We start from the raw sequence: 18610 nt of genomic DNA on the forward strand, positions 1-18610 counted from the left end.
CAAGTTTGACAGAATTCTTTTTCAAAATGAGCTGCTTTTCAACTCTTTAACTTACCTACTTTTGGTTCAATAGAATTAATTAATGAAAGAATGTAATTTGAAAAATATCTGCAGAGGTTTTTTTAAAAGACAAACTTCTTTCTAAAGCCAAATAGAGACGTGGCAGGTCCTGTGTGCAGATGGTGGGCTTTCTCTGTTGACAAAAGGGATGAGTACATGCCTGAATCAAATGAGTTTCATCTCTTGATTATTCTGATCAAAACGGGCAATGATATCTTTACCAACATTTGTATTTTGTAATGCTTTGTAATGGGGCATAAGAATTCACCTGTGATGTTGTGCAGTAACAGTATTGTCCAAGTGCTTCAAAAAAATCGAGTGAGAACTGAAACTGATTCTGCCTGCTGTTGAAATGAATGACAAAAAAAAAAAAAGTGGAAAAAGCATTTGAATTTAAAAGCACTGGAAAATATTATCAGTTTCTTTATTACTTTAAAGTAAGATACATGCTGGCAGTGCTTCTTCTGTGTGTTTTGGATTTACTCCTAGAAGAAAACAAGCATTCATGAGTGGACATAGTGCTAAATACTTCCTCAGCCTCCTTCCCCGTATCTGGTTGCTGTTGGTGGTGGCTGCCAGGCCCATTGGAGCAGGACACCTTGAAGAGGAGGCTCAGGGAGGACCTTATTTCTCTCCAAAATTGCCTGAAAGGAGGTTGTAGCCAGGTGCAAGCTGGGCTCTTCTCCCAGGCAACAAGTGGAAGGACAAGGGGACATGGCCTTGAGCTGTATGGGGAAGTTTAGGTTGGACATTAGGAGGAATTTCTTCACAAAAAGGGTGACTAGACATTGGAACAGGCTGGCCAGGGAGGTGGTGGAGTCACTGTTCTGGAGGTGTTTAAAGGAAAACTGAATGTGGCATGCTGTGCCATGGTCTGGTTGACATGGTGGTGGTCCTGTGCCATTGCTTGGACTTGATGATCTCACAGAGACTTTCCAGACCAACTGGGTCTCTGATACCTCCTTTCAGATAATACTTTTTTTTTTTTTTTTTCTGAGTGGTAGGAAATATTGCAGGGTTTATGTGTTTTCAGCTTTGCCACCATTGATTTGTTGCCATCCTGCCTTGGTCTAGGCACACTGCAGTGCCCCGTCAGCATGCGATGGCCAGAGCCAGGCACTGCCTGTGGGAGACGGCTGTTACCTGACCTGGGAAAGGATCGCATGTGGGGGCCGGGGATTTAGTGCTTAAGTGAAACCTCTGGAGACAGGAACGGGGGCGATTATGTCACCGGGTGAGCTGCTGAGAGGCTTCGCTCGGCTCCCCGGCACCAGCACACAGCTCCCGCATACTCCCCAGCCATCGAGGGCTGCGCGGGCCGAGGTGAGGCGGGTGGCGGGGAGGTGCGAGGCGGCGGCGCGGTCACTCAGCCCGCGGGTACCGGGAGGTACCGGGGGCACACGGCGGGATTGGAACCGCGACCGACCGTGAGGGGCCGGCCCGCGAGGCGCCGGGCGGAGCGGCCCCTGGAGCGCGGGGCGGGGGACCCCGCAGAGGGGCGGGGCAACGCTCTGTGTGTGTGACAGGTGCGGCGCGCGCGCGCCCGCCGTCACCCCGCTCCCCCTCCTGCCTTTCCCCCCCCGCCCCGCGCACGCCGCCATGAATATGCAAATGCCGGTATAATTGCCAGCCAATGGCGTGCGCGCTGGTCACATGGTGCTGGTGGAGGCTCAGGGAAGAGAAGTTGAGTCCGGGCGAGCTCGGGCAGCGCCGCCAGAGCCGAGCGAGCCGCGGGCGAGCGCCGCGCCTCCTCCGCAGGGAGCCCGCCGGCCGGGGCTCTGCCTGGACCATGCCGATCCTCCTCTTCCTCATAGACACGTCCGCCTCCATGAACCAGCGGGCGTACCTGGGCACCAGCTACCTGGACATCGCCAAGGGCGCCGTGGAGATCTTCATGAAGGTGAGTGCGCGGCGCCGGGGGAGCCGCCGCCCCCCTCGCCCCCTTCGCCCCGCTCACGCCGCTTCTCTCCGCTCTCTCCGCAGCTGCGGGCCCGGGACCCGGCCAGCCGCGGCGACAGGTACATGCTGGTTACGTTCGACGAGCCGCCCTATTGCATTAAGGTAATGACCCCCCCCGGCCGCCTCGGCCCCGCGGCGGGGCCGCCCTTGGCGCGGCGCGGCCCCGTCCGGCCCGGCGGCGGCAGCAGCAGCCTGTGAAGATGGCGGACATTTTGCTTTTGTATGGAGGAGAGAGGCTGAGGGCGCTGCTGAGATGGAGGAGGGGGGGGGGGAGGAGACGGGCGGGCCGTGATTCACCGCCCCGGCGCAACGAGGGGCGGCCGCGCTCCGCCCCCCGCGGGGCGGTGGCTCCGGCGGGGCCAGCACCGCGCTCGGGCCCCGCGCGGCCCTGAGACCCCCGGGACACGCGGGCGCGGTGGGGCGGGCAGTGCCCGAGCCCGGCGGGCAGGGCAGGGCGAGTTACCCCTCACGGCCGCGGGGCAGGGGCAGCGCGGAGGCCCGGCCCTGGCGCGGCTGCGGGTGTGGGACAGCACCCGCGGCTGTTTCCGCCTCTGCGATTGAAGAAGCCACTGTGTGTCCCCCTGTCCCCCCCGCCCCGTTCATCCTGCTGAGCACGGTAGCCTGCACCAGTTCTGTGGAAGGTGCTCGCAGCCGCCACTCCGTGCAGGGTCGTGGTGAGCTGGATGTGGAGCCATCGAATCATCAAGGTTGGAAGACACCTTTAAGATCACCGAGTCTAGCCATCAACCCAGTACTGCTACTCTAATTCGTAAACCACTAAATCACATCACCCAGTACCAGCCTCTTAAACACCACCAGGGACAGAGACTCTACCTCCCTAAACAGCCTGCCCTCCTGAATCATGAAAAATGTCCTCCTAATATCTGATCTGAATTTTCTCTGTCCCAGTTTAAGGCCATTTCCTCTGGTCCTCACTGCAGGCACAGCAGAAGACAGCGGTCCCTATCTCACTGCACCTCCTGTAAAGGAGTTGTATAGAATGATGAGGTTTGCCCTAAGCCTCCTTGAGAGTAAACAAGTCTGCCTGGCTGGCTCCTCTTGTCCCTGTTTTCTCATTCCTCAAGTTTGAGGCAAGTACGGCCATGCCGTTCTCATCACATTGTCTGCACCATGAGGTTTAGGCAGAAGTAAAAAAAAAAATTGTAGTGCTGCATCCCTTATGCTGTAGGCTGCAGCTTGCTGATGGAAACATCCTGACTGAAAACACTTAGGTGAAGTGTGTCGCAGAAAGCATTGCTATGGGAGTTTTAGAATCCTGAATAGTCCTGGATTAGGACTATATTTGCTCAGAGTAATACACTGCTTATGGTAACTGTTGAGCTGTAGACCCATGCTATGAAGGCCAAAGAAGTTAATGTATGAATACATTGTTGGTCATCATAGAGAAGAAAGGAAAATATTCTCTAGATCTACCAGCTAGAACTTCTTGAGATGTTTAGGAAGTAAGTAGACTCACTGGTGCTGAGAGCTTATTCACATCTGGGATAATGAGGAAATGTAACATGAGCTATGAATCTTGGCTCCTTTCATCAGTGATAAATTTACAGGGCTTTCTGAAGTGACAAGTCACAGAGTAAGTATTTATTATTTGGTATTGCTCCTTTCATTTCCTCAGAAGAAGGTGTGGACATAATTTCTGTGAATTGAAACTATCCTTGACTTAGAAAAAGTGACTGCCAAAAAACCTACATCTGCCTAGGAGAGGTGTTTTTTAGACAAGATGCACACACCATTTGCCCCATTTGTGTTAGTGGCTGGATGCAAACCCTAAGTCTTTGTTATGCCAGTGTTAACTGGATTTCTTGTGTCCTAGATTTCTTTTCTTCTAGTTTTGTGTCAAATATTTCACAAGTCTATCTTATGTTTGAGAAATGAACTTGCTCCCTGCAGTGACAACAAGCATACTGGTGATTTAATAAAAAAATGACTTTGCTGCTGGAGGTCTGTGTGGTAATGCTGCAGGTTATTACCACGTCTATACTCAGATTGCTGAGAAAGATCCTTGTGTTTAATAAGCATCTGTGTACATTCTGGTGTGCTAATGAGCATCTGACTATTAACAGTTTTAGTAAATAGTAATTGAAATAAATGGGGCTCTGATACCTGTCATAGCATTCAGTCATATTTAATATACATTAAATAGCCAAGGGAAAGGAAAAGTATTGTGGTTGTTGTAACTTGCTAATTTTTCTTCTTAGAAATTTATATTTCTGCCTTTAGCACACTGGTTTTTAAAATGGGCCTCAAACAATCTTAAAATATTTTTTCAAAAAGTAGTAACTTTTCTAGGAACAGGCTGCAGATTCAATAAATACCTGATTATAGTAATTACAAACACAAGTGCAGCTCAACTATTGCGTAAAGACTTCATGGGATAATGAGTGTTATTGGGCTGTCATCATGTCTGTTCCTTGAGCAGAGAAAGCCTCACAGCAGTGATGACTCCCTGTTTGAAGACTTGTTCTCAAGACCTGCACTGGTATTTATGATGTTCCCTCTGTTGTGTTTTTTAACAACCACAGTTGTGCCAGGAAAACTTCCTGGTCTAGGCCAGATTCTCTATGTCTTACAGAACATGCTTGTAAAACATAAAAAATCTGGTTTCTTTGCTAATGCTGCTGCAGTTAAATACTTTGTTTGTCTTGATTTAGAGAATGTGAAAACAAACCTGGCAAGTGAATTTTGCAGGCTTGCTTTCCAAGTATGTGCAGCAATGGCTGTTTTATCCTCTTGTTTTCTTTATGATTTATACTAATTAAATTACTTAGTCTCTCAGATAGTTTACCAGAGAAGCACTTGAGGGAAATAATCTGGTGGTGGAGTTGAGACCACCTAGGGCACAGAGGAATTACAGGAACTTGAGTTTTGGAGCAGGGTTAGCTGAGATACGTGTTTTGGATTGGTTTGTATCAGAATTTGTTTGCCTGTAGCATTAAATTATTTCAAACCAACAGCACTGGTTCACTTTTGATGGACAAGAATATATCAAGAAAGTATTATGCATATGTATTGTATTGTGCTAAGTGGAAGAATCATGCTGTTGCACAAATGATTTGCCAAAATCTGTGAAAGTAAGGTGGCGTTTTTGAAACTGTCTTTAGTATAGATGGTTTGAAATTATTTACAGGACCTGTTGATTCTGTTTGACTGCTAATATCTCTGTGCCATTTTTTAAACATGGAATTATTTAGTCTCTCAGATTGCAGTGGGGCTCTGCAAAGAGCTGTGATGACAAGTGTCTAAAGAGGAGTCAGGGTGCTGTCCTGGGAAGGTGGGGATGGCAGGAATATCAGCCCCACTCTGGCAGCAGATGCCTCTGGAACCTCATCAGCTGTTTGGCTTCTATTTGCTATATAATGTATAGGTGGTGATTTGTGACAGCAATTACGGTGCAACCATTTATAACTCTTACTTTGTTTCCAAAATACTCTACAGTAAGAGACAAATATTTAATATTTTAAAAACATCTTATGAAATGTATTTACCTTGTAGTTGTCAAGTGATGTGATCCTGTATAGGTCAGTGGAAAAATACATGTACATTCCATTGGATCTTGGGTCAAACTCTCATTTTATGAACTATGGGAAAATTAGTATGTTATTTCATGATGTAAGAATTTTCAACCTAATGTTTTTAGTGTATTTTTTAGATTAAAATTATGATAGGGTGCTATCAAGTGAGAATGTGCTAGTTGGTGGCATGTTAACATGGAAGTGAGCTAGTCTGTTCTGGTATTTGGGCATCTGATTTTTGGTATTTGGCATGCATGGGAAGGTAATAAGATGTACAGTGAAGCACCTTTGTAAAAGGTGTCTATTACTATTAAAACACTAGTGCTTAAATTTAGGTATGGAAGGAGTTTATTTCCAGTGTGTATCCAGTTGGGCAAGAAAAAAATGGGTTCAAGAACAGCCTTGCTGCCTGGCAGGGTGTTTGATGTTCCTGGCCTTCTGGCTAAGAGAATGCATTGTCCTGTTCAGGGAATACAGTTCCTGGTGTGTCCTTGTTTTGAGGACTTTCTGTCCATGCATTGCTAGAGCCCGGATCTTGCTCCATCCCAGCCGTGCTGTGACCTGGTGCTGCAGCACCTCCAAGCCTTGTGTGCCAGCCCCACCCTTCTCATCCCTTCCTGCACAACGTGGCTGATCCGGAATGCCGGGGCAGGAGGCTGGGAACAGGCCAGGAGTGTTACTGACAGTTGAGCACAGCACTTCCCGAGCTGCCACCGTGTCTGGGTCAGGGGCCTGTCATGAGCTCTTGCCATGGCCCTCATGGTCTTCTGTGGCTTTTTTCATTTATTTACCCACTTGTTTGTTTTTTTTTAATCACATAAATTTCAGCATCCTCTGTCAAATATAGATGTTTCTCTGTACGTAAGCACATGCTGTGGTGTAAGTGGGCAGAATCTTAAGCCATTTTGTTTATTTTTTTTTTGTGAAGTAATGGTGCTAGAGTAAAAGTATGGAGAAAAGAGAACAGTCTTCTCACCTACCCTTTTCCCTGCAAGCTTTTGCTATTTTCCAGTGATGATGTTTCAGCAAGATCTATCTAGATTTGTCTGAAAATGGAGCTCATGCCAAAATCTTAGCCAAAAGAGTTTTTGAAAAGGAAAGCAAGGCTTAACTCTTCATTTATTTTTTCCATTCTCTATTTTTGTGAAACCTCACATCCTGCAGTTTGTGGCTTGCTTGTGGATTTGGGCTGCAAATGGCGAGTTCAGGCCCAGACCAAAAACACAATGGTGGCCTTATGTGGAGTTATTGATTAACTGGACTGCCCTGTTCCCTTGTGACTGATATCTGGCTGCTGGCAGTGATACGGCCTTTCCTCAGGGCTCGAGGAATATTATTTATTATCTGGTCACAGAAATATGACTTCTGTTTTATGTTCATGTGAGATTCTATTGTCTGACCTTCATAAATGATCTGGTCACAAGTCAGAGGACTGAGAGAACATAAGTTATATTCTGAAATACATATTTTCCTCCTTCTGTTGTGTTACACTGAATTCAAGAGTCAGCTGTGACTGCACTGCAGAAATAGGCTCCATGAATTTGAGTGCAGAAATATGTACATAGCTGTCTAAGAAGTAGCTCAAATTACTTTATACAGTGCGTGTGAAACACTGCACTGTTTGAGATGTGCAAACTGGGACTGATGGATAGGATGCCTTCCAGTTCCTCTGCTGTTCCCTGCTAGCCTGAACATATGTTTCAGTGCTAAAGAGCTCCCTTGTGGAAGCAGCTCTTCATGATGGACTCTGAGCAACCTCTTCTTTTTTTTCCCTGAAATTCTGGAGTTGGATTGGGATATCTTAGACGCTGGAGCAGGAATTTGTAGAGGCTTTTTAAAGCGTCTGTCAAAGAGTACTTATTGTAAGTAAATAACCTGCTTGTTTATGATACTGAAATAGTGCTTCAAAACTGGGAGTTCATAAGGTCACACTTGAGGAGACTAACTTTGCTGTCTTTTATTTCAGTGGCACAGAAGCTTCTGGCAGAAGCATTTTTAAATTTTGCTTTCATGGAGATCCTGTGCTGGTGCAGAATGGAACTGATTACCACTCACTCTCTCTGCACAGGGCAGGGGCAAATGAATAGGTTGTACTGCTGAAAGAGATGTGAGATCTGTTTGTCTGTTTCTGGAAGAAATTAGATCAGAGCTCCTTACTGAGCTTCAGGGAGAAAGAGAAACCCAACCATGAAACCTGGTGGGTTTGAGGCAGAGATCTGCAGGAATGCTGCCTGAGGTGGTAGGAAATGCATTAGTGTGTTTTTTCATTTTTGTGAAGGAAGAAAACCAGAGGAATACCTAGTAAACTGTAGCAGATCCACAGAATAAGCCTAATTTGATTAAGTTTTTACAGGAACCTTGAGACACTGAAAATCATTGGGTTTTATATGTAAAAGGTCTGACTTTTGGCAGGCACGAGTACTTGGTGGTCTGGCCTGTGCTGGGGAAGGGGTGGTGTGAGCAGCTGGGAATACACTTGGAGGTTTACAAGCTGGCAGTGGGGTGTGCAGGCAGAATTTTTGGTGCAAGGCAGATAGCAGCTGCAGGGGCAAGAGGGAAGCTGCTATCCGAGAGGTGCAAAAGGGAGAGAGAGCTGAGGTCAGTGGGAGAGGCCTATCTTTCTCTGCAGATACGCTGTTAATGATGTACACACTTAGTGAACCCACTAGCCAGGCGCTGTTGGAAAGGGGGAAAAGAGGTGCTGAATGTAGTACTGAGGGACTGGATGAAGTGTAAGCAGCACACAGTGTCTGTTCTTGATAACTAATTCAGGAGACTATATTCTGTGCTTGTTCAGTGGACAGAGATAACCATTCCTGTTCTACCACTATGCACTTCTTGGGTCAGTTACAGCAGTATTTTTATTTCTGAGCACCAACATCTTCCATTGCCTTGGAAGTACTCCACACACCTCTCCTCCATGTCTTCCACTGTGCATGTTTGAGGCTTTGTTTTAAATTTTCAGAAGGCTGTCTTTGAGCAGAAATGACTGGCAGGTTAAAGCCAACAATTGCTTTTCCTCTGTTAAACACAATGACTTAAGGAAGAGAAACAGAAGTCATTTGTTTAAGGAACCCATGCAGATAGGATTGTCTGTTTTTTTTTTTTTTTGAGGTAAAAACAAAATCAACTTAATACTGTTTGGGAATAACCACCAAACAGTTTTTACATGCTTCTTTCAATTTAACTGCTTTATCACTTAAATCTGACTGAAGAATGTGTTTTTAACAGTTCTTTTTTTTTAAATTAGTCATCTATTCTGCAATTGGATAAGTAAGGCCATAGGCAGAAGGTTCTTGTTGGTGCAGGTGGTAGGTATTTTACATACTGCAGTGTATGTGTCTCAGAATCTGAAAACACCTAAAAATGTATTTTACTAAAATCCTAGGAATCATCAGTTGGCATCCCTGCAGCAAGCAAGGAAGTATTGTAGCCCCTTTTAGCTTATAAAGGTACTAAATTGATTCCTATTGAGAGTGTCCTTTAAAAAGCACATTCCCATTCCTGAGAAACATCATACTGGGTAGTGTAAAATGTGTTAAAATGCTTTTAAACATGCATAAGCATGCTGCTTTACTTCTTTGTGTCCTGGTTGTGAGTTGTAAGCAGCCTCTTCCAGGAACTGGTGTAATGAGGACAGAACATTATAATGAGGAATTTTGTGAAAAGTAATGTACCTTTTGCTTTAAAAAAAAACAGAGCAGTAGTAATCAGGGTGATTCATTCTTCTAAAAGATATAGTTTTGTGCCTTCTGAAATTGAGGTATTTTGTAAAAAATCAAATTCATGCAAGAACTTAAAGGTGACGGTTAAATTTTTGAAAGGAATAGATTTAAATGGAAGGACAGTTCAGAAATTCTTGATAGACAGGAGGGTCTGAACTCTGCTTGGCAGTCCTTTTTATTATTATAATTTTGAAGTATTTAAATACTTGAACTTGTGCTTTCACCTGCTGCCTGTCTTCACAGAAGGGCGAGTGTGTGTTGCTGGCTTAATTCTTAATGAAAATATTTTAACTGGTTCTGCTCCTACAGGAATCTGCAAAGTAAAATCTTGCTTTTTCATGTGGGGTGGGTTTCTGCTTTGTACTGTACAATAGATGAGATGCCAGAGGCCTTGAATGGAAACCATCATCTGTTGTTCATAGCCATTATAGCAATTTATATTTTCATCTTTTTATTTGGTTCTTTATTTGGGCTTGGACACATTCAAAGATGTAAGCCCTTAAGACTACAGGATAAACTAGACAAAAGTAGATAGGTTTGCATTAAGAGGCTTTACTCATCCTCAGTGCAAAGGTCACTTTTATTTTAAAAATAGAAGCTTAAAATGTGGAATCAAAACAGTTGAGTTGGATCTCCTGAGTTATATTTTTGTAGGGAGGTGTTCTGTAAGGAGGGTGTTTTGTGAAGTTGGTGGTTCCTGGCACATGGAATCTTTGTGGTCTGCCTCTACCCCTTTTGTGCTGTTATTATTTCAGTTTCACTTAGGAGGTTTTTGAAAAATGTCTTTTTTGTTGGTGTATATATATGTAAAAAGGCCTGGGCCTTGCACCCTGGCTGTGTGGGGTGGCTAAAAAGATGCACAAAGTACATCTGTGATACTTTGCGAATGGGCATTCATTCGTTTTTAACTCGATGAGAGCTGATGTAGTATTTGATTGGCTCACATTTTAACAGTGGAAAAAGGTAATTAAGATTGCAGACACTTCTACCTTGTTCACCTTCGCATATTTTATAACAGCTTGCCAGGAGGAACTGTGATTTGCAGCAGTGGTGCAACAATGATGTTTTGAGCTTGCTGTGATCTAGAAAAGATGTATCTTAGTGCTGTCTCCTACAGTGTTCCCATACCTCAGGCAACTGGGATCCAGTGGGGAAAAGCACGTTCTGTACTGTGTGACATGTGCTCTGGAGCTGAGTGCTTTTGGAGTGGGGAGCAGTGCAACTCCAAGAGCCCTGTCAGAAGGGTCCAGATGGCTTCAGCCTTAGTGATTCTCTTCACTGTCTGTATTTTGAATGCCTCTGTCCTTGATTTTATTTAATAACAGGCTGACAAAAAAATACCACAAAATAAAACAAAAAAACCCACAAACAAACCCTCCAAAAAACCCAAACAAAAAAAACCCAACCGCACCCAAAAACCCACCAAAAAACCAACCAGCCAAAAAAAAAAAAAACCCAAATAAAAAAAAAACCAAAAAAAAACCCCAAAAAAACCAAACCAAAAAACCCCACCAAATGTAAAGAGCAGCTGGTGCGGTGTGTAGATTGTTACTTAAGTAATGTACTTTTAGAGACTGAATCTTGGAATTTTTTTTTCTTTCCTAAACTTTATCCTTACAGTGCACATCTTAATGATGTAACTCTTGTGCTTTTATACCTCCCAAAAATATAGCAGGCAATAATTGAAAGGAATTTTTTTGCTTTGTTTTTTTTTTCCTGGCTGATTTCAGAACACTTGGAAAACACACAGCAATCAATTTCAGCTGTAAGCAGCATGTTTTAGGATCGAGGTTTTAAGAATGTGCCAAGAGATTAATTCTTGTAAAGAGACTGTTATTGTGCAGATCAGAATCTGTACTTGCCCATAGACTTGTATTGATTTGTATATTCACTCTGCAGAGCATTGAAAAAACAAACTTTCTTTTGGTATAAAAACTGAGATTGACAAGGATCTCTGAAACTTGAACTGCTTATTGTCAAATAAGTAAACAAGTCTTGTTTTATTTTTAAATAGCTATTATTTTTATTGTTATGATTTTCTGTCCCACAGTTTACCCAGTTATGATTCTTTCCTTGTGTATCTATGTAAATTTCAGCATAAGCAGCACTAGATTTATTGAATGTTATTCTAGACTAAAAAAACCTAACAGTTCAGAACGCCTTAATTTTACTTTTTAAAGATAAAGCAATTGTTGGTTTGTCTGTGTTCTCACAGATGCTTTTAAAATCTTAAACGTGTGAAATAGTGTTTTAAAAAGTGAGAATCTTGATAAGATGGATGTTGTCGAGCAATTAATTGGGCAGAAAACAAAGATCTACAGTGTGGTTAAGCTGGTGTTGCTATGCTCTGCTTCTAAGTGAGTATAATGCATTAGCACTGGTCTTCATAGCTTGTTAATGGTTCAGCCAGTGAGTCTTGATTAAAAAAAAAAAAAAGTTAAGCTCTGCTTTGTGGGAGAATGTGCATCTGTTGAGGCAGAACACTTGGTGCCTTTAGCTGCTGCCAGGGCTCCCGATGGTTCTCCCAGGCTGGGATGTGGTGGGACTGGAGGGCTGGATCAGGACCATGTGCCCTGCACTCAGAGGGCCTGGCCTGGGGGAGCTTTCTCTAATCAAAAGAGCTTAAGCTCAGGTAGTTACTTTTGGTCCAGATGACTCTTGCATTAAAAAGAAATCCAACCTTGCCATCATCTGAAATAAAAATCTGATCAATAGTAATGCTCCCAAGGCCATCAGTGTGTTTTTGGCTGTATGAGAGTGAAGTTATTTGCTGGGTTGGCTAGGTGATATTTTCCGTGAGTATATGAATTTAATGGTCATCTAAAGTACTTCTTTTCCTCAGCAGTGTGTTGAACAGCATTTCAGACATTAATTGAGGAAAGCTGGTGATTAGACGACTCCTAGATTCTTGAGTTTTGAAGTAAATTTGCAATATTTGTAGCACTTTGGTGTGCTGCTCTAGTTCTGTGATGTGCTTTTGGGAGGAAGGAGGAAAGAATGTGGCAGTTTGCAAAAGAAACGTGAATCATATTGTGTTGCTCCAGCTCTGGGCTGTAAAGCTAGAGTATCATCAGTAATGCTTTTCCACTTGATTGCAAAAAACGTGCAGTGAGGAGTCCCTTGTGTTGTGTAGTAGCAGCTACTCTGTAACCTCTTAGCTATTGCCTTTTTTCCTTGTGACTTCTCCAGCCATGCTGAGTGTAGGAAGGGACCAGGAGAAGGACAGAGCTGGGCCTGATTGGTATTGAGAGCATATTTGATAGGCTGAAAGAGCAACAGGCACTGTGAGTAGCAGAAAATCTTTGATTGAAACCTCCACATTTCTGCAGTTGCCCTCTCTACAGTGTTTGGATAAGATGCACCTATAATGGTATTTCTGAAATGACTGCTATGCTGCTGAACAGGAGCATGGAGCCTCTTGTTATGTTTACTGTGCTAAGGCTGTAAACTGTGATTACTTCTGTGTTCCCTCTCCATTAAGCTGTTGTGTGAAATGTAGCTTGTTCTGGTTCAGCTCTGTACTGAAATATCCTGGCTTCTCGAGTGTTCTTCAGAAATAGGTGCTTTTTTAACTGGATAGTGTTTTTCTATTTAAATGAGAATGATTTTTGGAACAGGGTGATACCATGATCTTTTTGGTATTTATACTTTCCTTTCTTCATGTGTTTCCTTTTTTTCCTTGTACAAGAAAAAGTGCAGTGAGAGTAACTGTCAAAATGCATGAAATACTGTTGACCAAAAAGCTAAATCCAGAGATGGATTGAAGCAGGAGCAGTGGGTAATAAATAAAAAGGTAGTGTAGGCTTTTTTCTTTCTTGCTTGGCATTGATTATTATCCCTTGGTTCCAAGCAGTTTCCAGCTTTGAGTTGTTCATACAGCTTCTGCATTTGGCATTCCTGTAGGAGAAGATGCTTCTTCTCTCTAAATGCTGATATTAACAAAGGGCCCCAGTACATGTTTTGTAACTGGAGCTTAAGAACCTCTCTGCTTGTGTTTTGCAGGGGTGCTGTGCTTAAAGATTGAGTTGTTTGTGACACAAACATCTTGAATTCTTCTTGAAGGAAAAGCGTTTCTGTGTCTTATTTAATGGTGAAGTCATCTTGAAAGGACAGTGAATTGCATGGTGTAGTTTGACGGAGCTTTTTTTGGGTTTTTTTATTTTAAGGTTTCCTGGAGAAATACTTCTTTCTATACAAGATGAAATAGTTTTCTGTGTAGCTGACTGCCTGTAATAAAAACTGGCACTTACATACTGTGCTAGAATGTATTTAACATTCACTAATGTGCTTTAGAAAACCAACTGATTTGATCTGTCTTCAAAAATTAGTCTGATGGGTGCAGGTACAGGAGAGTTCAGCTTAGAAACGTGCAATTGAAGGGGATCTCCTGGGCGTCTCACTTCACATTGCAGCCCTTCTTTGGAGTGCAAGGCCTGGATTGCTTTGAGGGGAAGTGAAACTGGAGGGTGCTCCCCAGTGGTGAGTGTCCAGGAGGGGCTCTAGTGTGGCTCTTGTGTCCCAAGGGACAGCTGCCCTGCCCTGTTTCCAGCTGTGTAGGGAAAAATAATGTGGGTGAGGGCAGGAGAGATTCTGTGTTATCAAGGTACATAGTGTGTCCCAGAGAAAAAGGAAGAATTGTGGTGCCTGGAGCTGGATGGAGATAGTGGGTTGTGCAGTGACAGCTTTCTGCTAAAAATCTGGTGTCAGACTGTATCAGCTGTGTGGGATCAAAGGAATCCTCTACTTCAGTGTCTTCTTTTCTTAAGATGTGTTTTTTCTCAAGATGTTTTAAAGCATTTAGCATACTATTCACAATACTTAGCCTTAACACTCTGACCTGGTGCTCACTAGCTCTGATGTAAGGAACACCAAGTGATGCTTCTATAGACTCTTCACTGTACTTGACTACTCTGTGGGATTATCGAGGGAGTGGTTTAAACCTGTGAATTGGTTACCTGCTAAAATACTCCTCAGATGAGAACCGAGAAGGAGGGTCTTTGTTAGGCAGGTCTCAGAGCAGATTGCAGTGTGCACCTCCTGGAGTGAGCCCTGCTGCTCCCTGTGCTCAGCACCACCCCAGTGATGAGCTGAGTTCAGACCTGTGTGCCAGTGTCGTTCTGAGCTGGAGCTGTGCTGATCTCAGATAGGAGAGGTGGGTGCTGTGCTGCTCTCCTGTGCCAAGAACAAAAAAAAGAATTGATTTTGGGAGTTTCTTTGCTATGGGCTGTTTAATGCTGTGCAGTGACAGGACTGGTGTGTTGCACAGAATAAATGAGAGAGTAGAAGTGCTGAAATAAGAGAGAGTTCTGCAGCCAAAGGTACAGAAAACCTGAGGGCTCTGTTGACTCAAAAATGGCATTCATAAGTATTTGGAGGGGGGTCAATGTCTGTGTCTCTTAGAGCTGTTTTTCTGCCCCATTTGCATAGACAAACATTTGTGAGGATGAAATCAGCAGGTGATTAGTAGGTCATATGATTTTGAATTATTTTAGGAAAATAAAAAATGTTAAATAAAAATGTATTTGGTGTTCGTAGTGTAGTCAGTACCTTTCTTGTCCCGTGTACCATTTTTAGCTAGCAAATCTTTGAATAACAGATCAAACACGTGGGGGTGGTGTGGGCATTGGCTGCTCTGTACTGACAAGCAGCCTTACCCTGTCCTTCATGGGCAGGGGGACACATGGTACCGGCACCTCTCCCTGTTTGCTGAGTTTTATTATGGCAGAGCTGGGGTGACCAAGACAGTCTTGGCTTGCTAAAACTCCTATGCCAAAGTTGATGCTCAGACAGGGAAGCTCAAGGCTGCATAGGAGGTTATTCCCTGCTGCAGAACCCACTGAGCAGTGCTGGGGCTGGGTTCAGGAGATTACAAAGAGGTGGAGATACTTCGGCATTTGGGAAGCAGCCCCGTGAATTGTTAGGGTGTAAAAAGAATAATTCATTTCTGTACAAAAGAAACACTTGACTTTGCTTGACTTTGGCTCAGACATGAGCAGGTCTGAGTTGTGATCATGTGTACAGTCACCAGTGAACAGAAAGGTAATTTAAAAATGAGTCATTCTGGTGATTTGGGAGGTAAAATGCTCTGCTGGTTTCCCTGTCTTCCTGTGGTACTTGGAAATTCCATAGCAGCGGTGGTTTCACATTTTTTTTCTTACCTTTTTTCCAAATGATTGCCACTGACAAGCTAGGATGCCACAGGCATGTTATCTTCAAGTAGTCTGTTTTCCTAAGATGGGTGCATTTAATAATAGCTTGAATTACTGAGAAACTTAAATACTTTAAACAAGTTGTAATATCTGAAATGCAGTTGTTCTTTCTAGGGAAACATTAGCAGAACTCTTAAAAATCTGTATGTTTGATTAACTATTGAGTATGTACTGTAACACAGGCTGTTGTGATTGGCATGCAGGATTGCAAATTGTCTTCTTGGAAGATTATTTTTAGTAATTGTTTTTTGAATTAGATCTGAAAGCATTCCACTGAACAATAAACTGTGCAGCTCAGTCTTAGGGCATTGCTTATTATAAGCTCTGAAGATGAAGCCTTGCAGCCTCCAAAGCACCATGTCCCTGGATTTCCTGAAGCTGGGGAAACTGGGAACTGTTTTGGACCTGGAATTCTTGTGCTCTAATGCCCAGCCTTTGGCTCTGCCCCCTTTTTTACAAGCTGACAAAACTGTGCCAAGAAATAGTTGGAAAGAATAAAAGAAAAAAAGCACAGCATCAATCAAAGCCAGAACAAACCAACAATGAACCAGTAAAAAACTACAGTAAGACCAGTAAACCTGACAGATAAACCAGTGTAGCTGAGATTTCAATATCTGTGTAACATATATTCAAAACCTGGTGCTGTTTTACTTGTACATTGATACTGCCCCCTTTTATGTGATGAAACTCCTGCTACAGAATTTTAAGATTTTCTTTCTAGTGTCTTGCAACTAAAATCTTGTTTCTCCTAAATATTGAAGATCTTTTTAAGCTACTGGGTCTGACCAAGATTTTCTTTTGCTGCTCAGCAGTTCTTTTGATGTTCAGTTAGTCCTGATTCTGCTTGGTCTAAATAAGATCTCCTTTTCTTCACTGTATTTTTCACCTTGGTGTTTGAATTCTCGTTAATGTGGGCCTTTCTCCTGCTGAAATAAGCTGTTTTGACCTTACCTGCTTCTTGAAGCAGCTGAAATACTTCTGTAGCTGTGTGGTGAAATATAGAGCAGGGCATGGATTTGTCCGAGAACTAAGTTACCGGAGAAAAATGTTACTTTTAAAGTATGTTATTTCTTGTCAGCATGATTTGCTTGCCAAGGCTGAAGCCAGGAGCTGGAGGGTGGTGTGATGCTTCCAAATCTCTGGGTGGTTTGTAGGATGGTATCCAGAGCTTGCAGAAGGCCAAATGACAGTGCATTTTTGTCTGTTGTTGGCATAAGCAAAGAGGGTGAGATTTTTGATTTTAGTACTTGTTTTTTCCTAGCTATCTTTGAAAGTCTTCTGGTATGTGTTTAGAGTCTAAAATTATTTGTTCATATAAATTATCAAAGGAAAGGCCAGTAATATACTGGTTAGGTAAAGGCTGCTCAGATTGCTATTAATAAATTCTGGACATAAAAGTGACTAAGTTGGAATGTAATATTGGAAGATTAGAAGCAAATACTCTCATGGTTCAGATTGGTTCATAAACAGCTGAAATAACTATTATTCAGTTCTGACTTCTTAGTTACTGACCTGTAGAGGATTACTAGTTTTGTGGAATATGTTTGGTTTTGGTCCTTTAAAGGTTGTGGGGTTTTGGTTGGGTTTTTTTTTTTTTTTTTTTTGGTCATTAGTGTTTCTCCTGGCAAATAAAGCCAGTGGGTTTTTCTGTAAGCAGTGTTAGTGGCAGTATTTTGAATTTAGGAAAGATTATTATTTAATCACTTCAACGTGAACTCCTTGTGCATCTGCTCAGTGTTGGGTACTTGACTCTGTTTTGCCCTAAGAATGTTCCTACTGTATATATGGAAAGGAGAATATACAGACTTCTATGGGGCTGGAGTTTCTGTCCCTGAAATACATGTTTCATTATATACACTGGCTTGAGTCTTTCTGAAGAAAAACATTTTACAGAAGCAGACTTGTCATTGGTTTAAGTGTTTTTGATTCAAGAATCTTTTTTTTGAGGATAAGGTAGAGAATGGAGTACATTAACTAATCAGACTTAGTTAGAGCTGGATATGGAAATCTTGCATTTGCTGCTCTTGTTCTCATTATGAGAAGTTCTTCCATATTACTCTGTTTATTTCAAAGGTACAGTTCTCCTTGGCTTTATCTTTAAAGATCCTGTGAGATCTGTAAGATGGAAAATAGTTTCCTTGGACAGCCAACCATTGGAGATCAGCTGCTCCTTGTACCTTCAGCTTCCCTACTTCTGCCTGGGGAAATGGTACATGTTTTATTTTGCAGGCAGTTGAACACACTGCAGCAAGATCAAACAGAGAGCTGGAAGCTGAGCAAACATTTTCACAACGGGAAAATAGCAGAATCTCCAAATACCAGTGAAGAAGACTCTTACTGTTTATTTTATAAAGAATACTCTTAAATTCATTGGAGTTCAAATCAAGAAATGTAGACTGGGAGTAATGTTTCTTTTGTAAATGTTTTGTTCCCCCATGTGCTTTAGTAACAACTTGAGGCAAATGGTCTTTGCTGGAAAACACTTTCTGACCTCCAGCCTGGCTGTTCCCAAGAACATTGATGGACTCACTGATGGGTGTTTTTTGCCAGACAAAAGGGAGCAGTCTCACCTACATTTAGGGGTCCTTAGAATTCAGACAAAACAATTTTGGTAACTGTTCACTTAAAATTGTTTAAGAGAAGCTTTTTTTGGATAAGGCAAATCATCTTGTTGGGATCTGGTGCTATTTCATTCTGAAAAAATACCATTAACTAAGTCACTTTTACTCTAAAACAGTGACTCTATGCTTGCATTTCATTTTTGCCTTGAGCTGACCACAGGTGTGGGAGGTTGCTGTGGCTCTGCTGATGAGATACTATATTTTAAGTTATGGTTGTGTGTGAGTGTTGGTGTTTTATTGAGAATTACCTGGTTCTTTTGAGCTGCCAGGGCAGTTTAATCATAAAGCTGAACCAGTCTTGGTGAAAGTCTGTTCTTTCTTTGTCCCATTGCAGAGTTTTCTCACTTGTATCCCTTGAATTAATCTCAAGCTTGAAGAACTGGTTAAGGGAGCTAAACTTGACCAAAATACTTTCGTTGTATCATCTTAGGATAATTCTCTATTCTGAAAAGAAATCCACCCAGCTTAGGCTTGTCAACTCAACAGAAGTATTGATCATCACA

The 18610-nt window shown here is 42.7% G+C and overlaps 1 protein-coding gene across 6 annotated transcripts in view; it reads left to right on the top strand.

Moving 5' to 3' along the window:
* Window positions 1-1791: 1791 nt before the first annotated feature.
* LOC128814314 (integrator complex subunit 6-like) overlaps window positions 1792-18610 on the top strand; it is a 39455-nt gene continuing 22636 nt past the window's right edge. For all 6 annotated transcript variants that reach the window (XR_008439347.1, XR_008439348.1, XM_053990025.1 and 3 more), the window contains exons 1-2: window positions 1792-1960; window positions 2044-2121. Coding sequence is in view for 4 of the 6 variants with exons in the window: in XM_053990025.1 (XP_053846000.1) it covers window positions 1850-1960; window positions 2044-2121 (189 nt within the window). In the remaining 2 variants the exon portion in view is untranslated. The remainder of the gene's footprint in view (window positions 1961-2043; window positions 2122-18610) is intronic.

The sequence above is a fragment of the Vidua macroura genome, chromosome 14, assembly GCF_024509145.1.
Source record: "Vidua macroura isolate BioBank_ID:100142 chromosome 14, ASM2450914v1, whole genome shotgun sequence".
Lineage (NCBI taxonomy): Eukaryota > Metazoa > Chordata > Aves > Passeriformes > Viduidae > Vidua > Vidua macroura.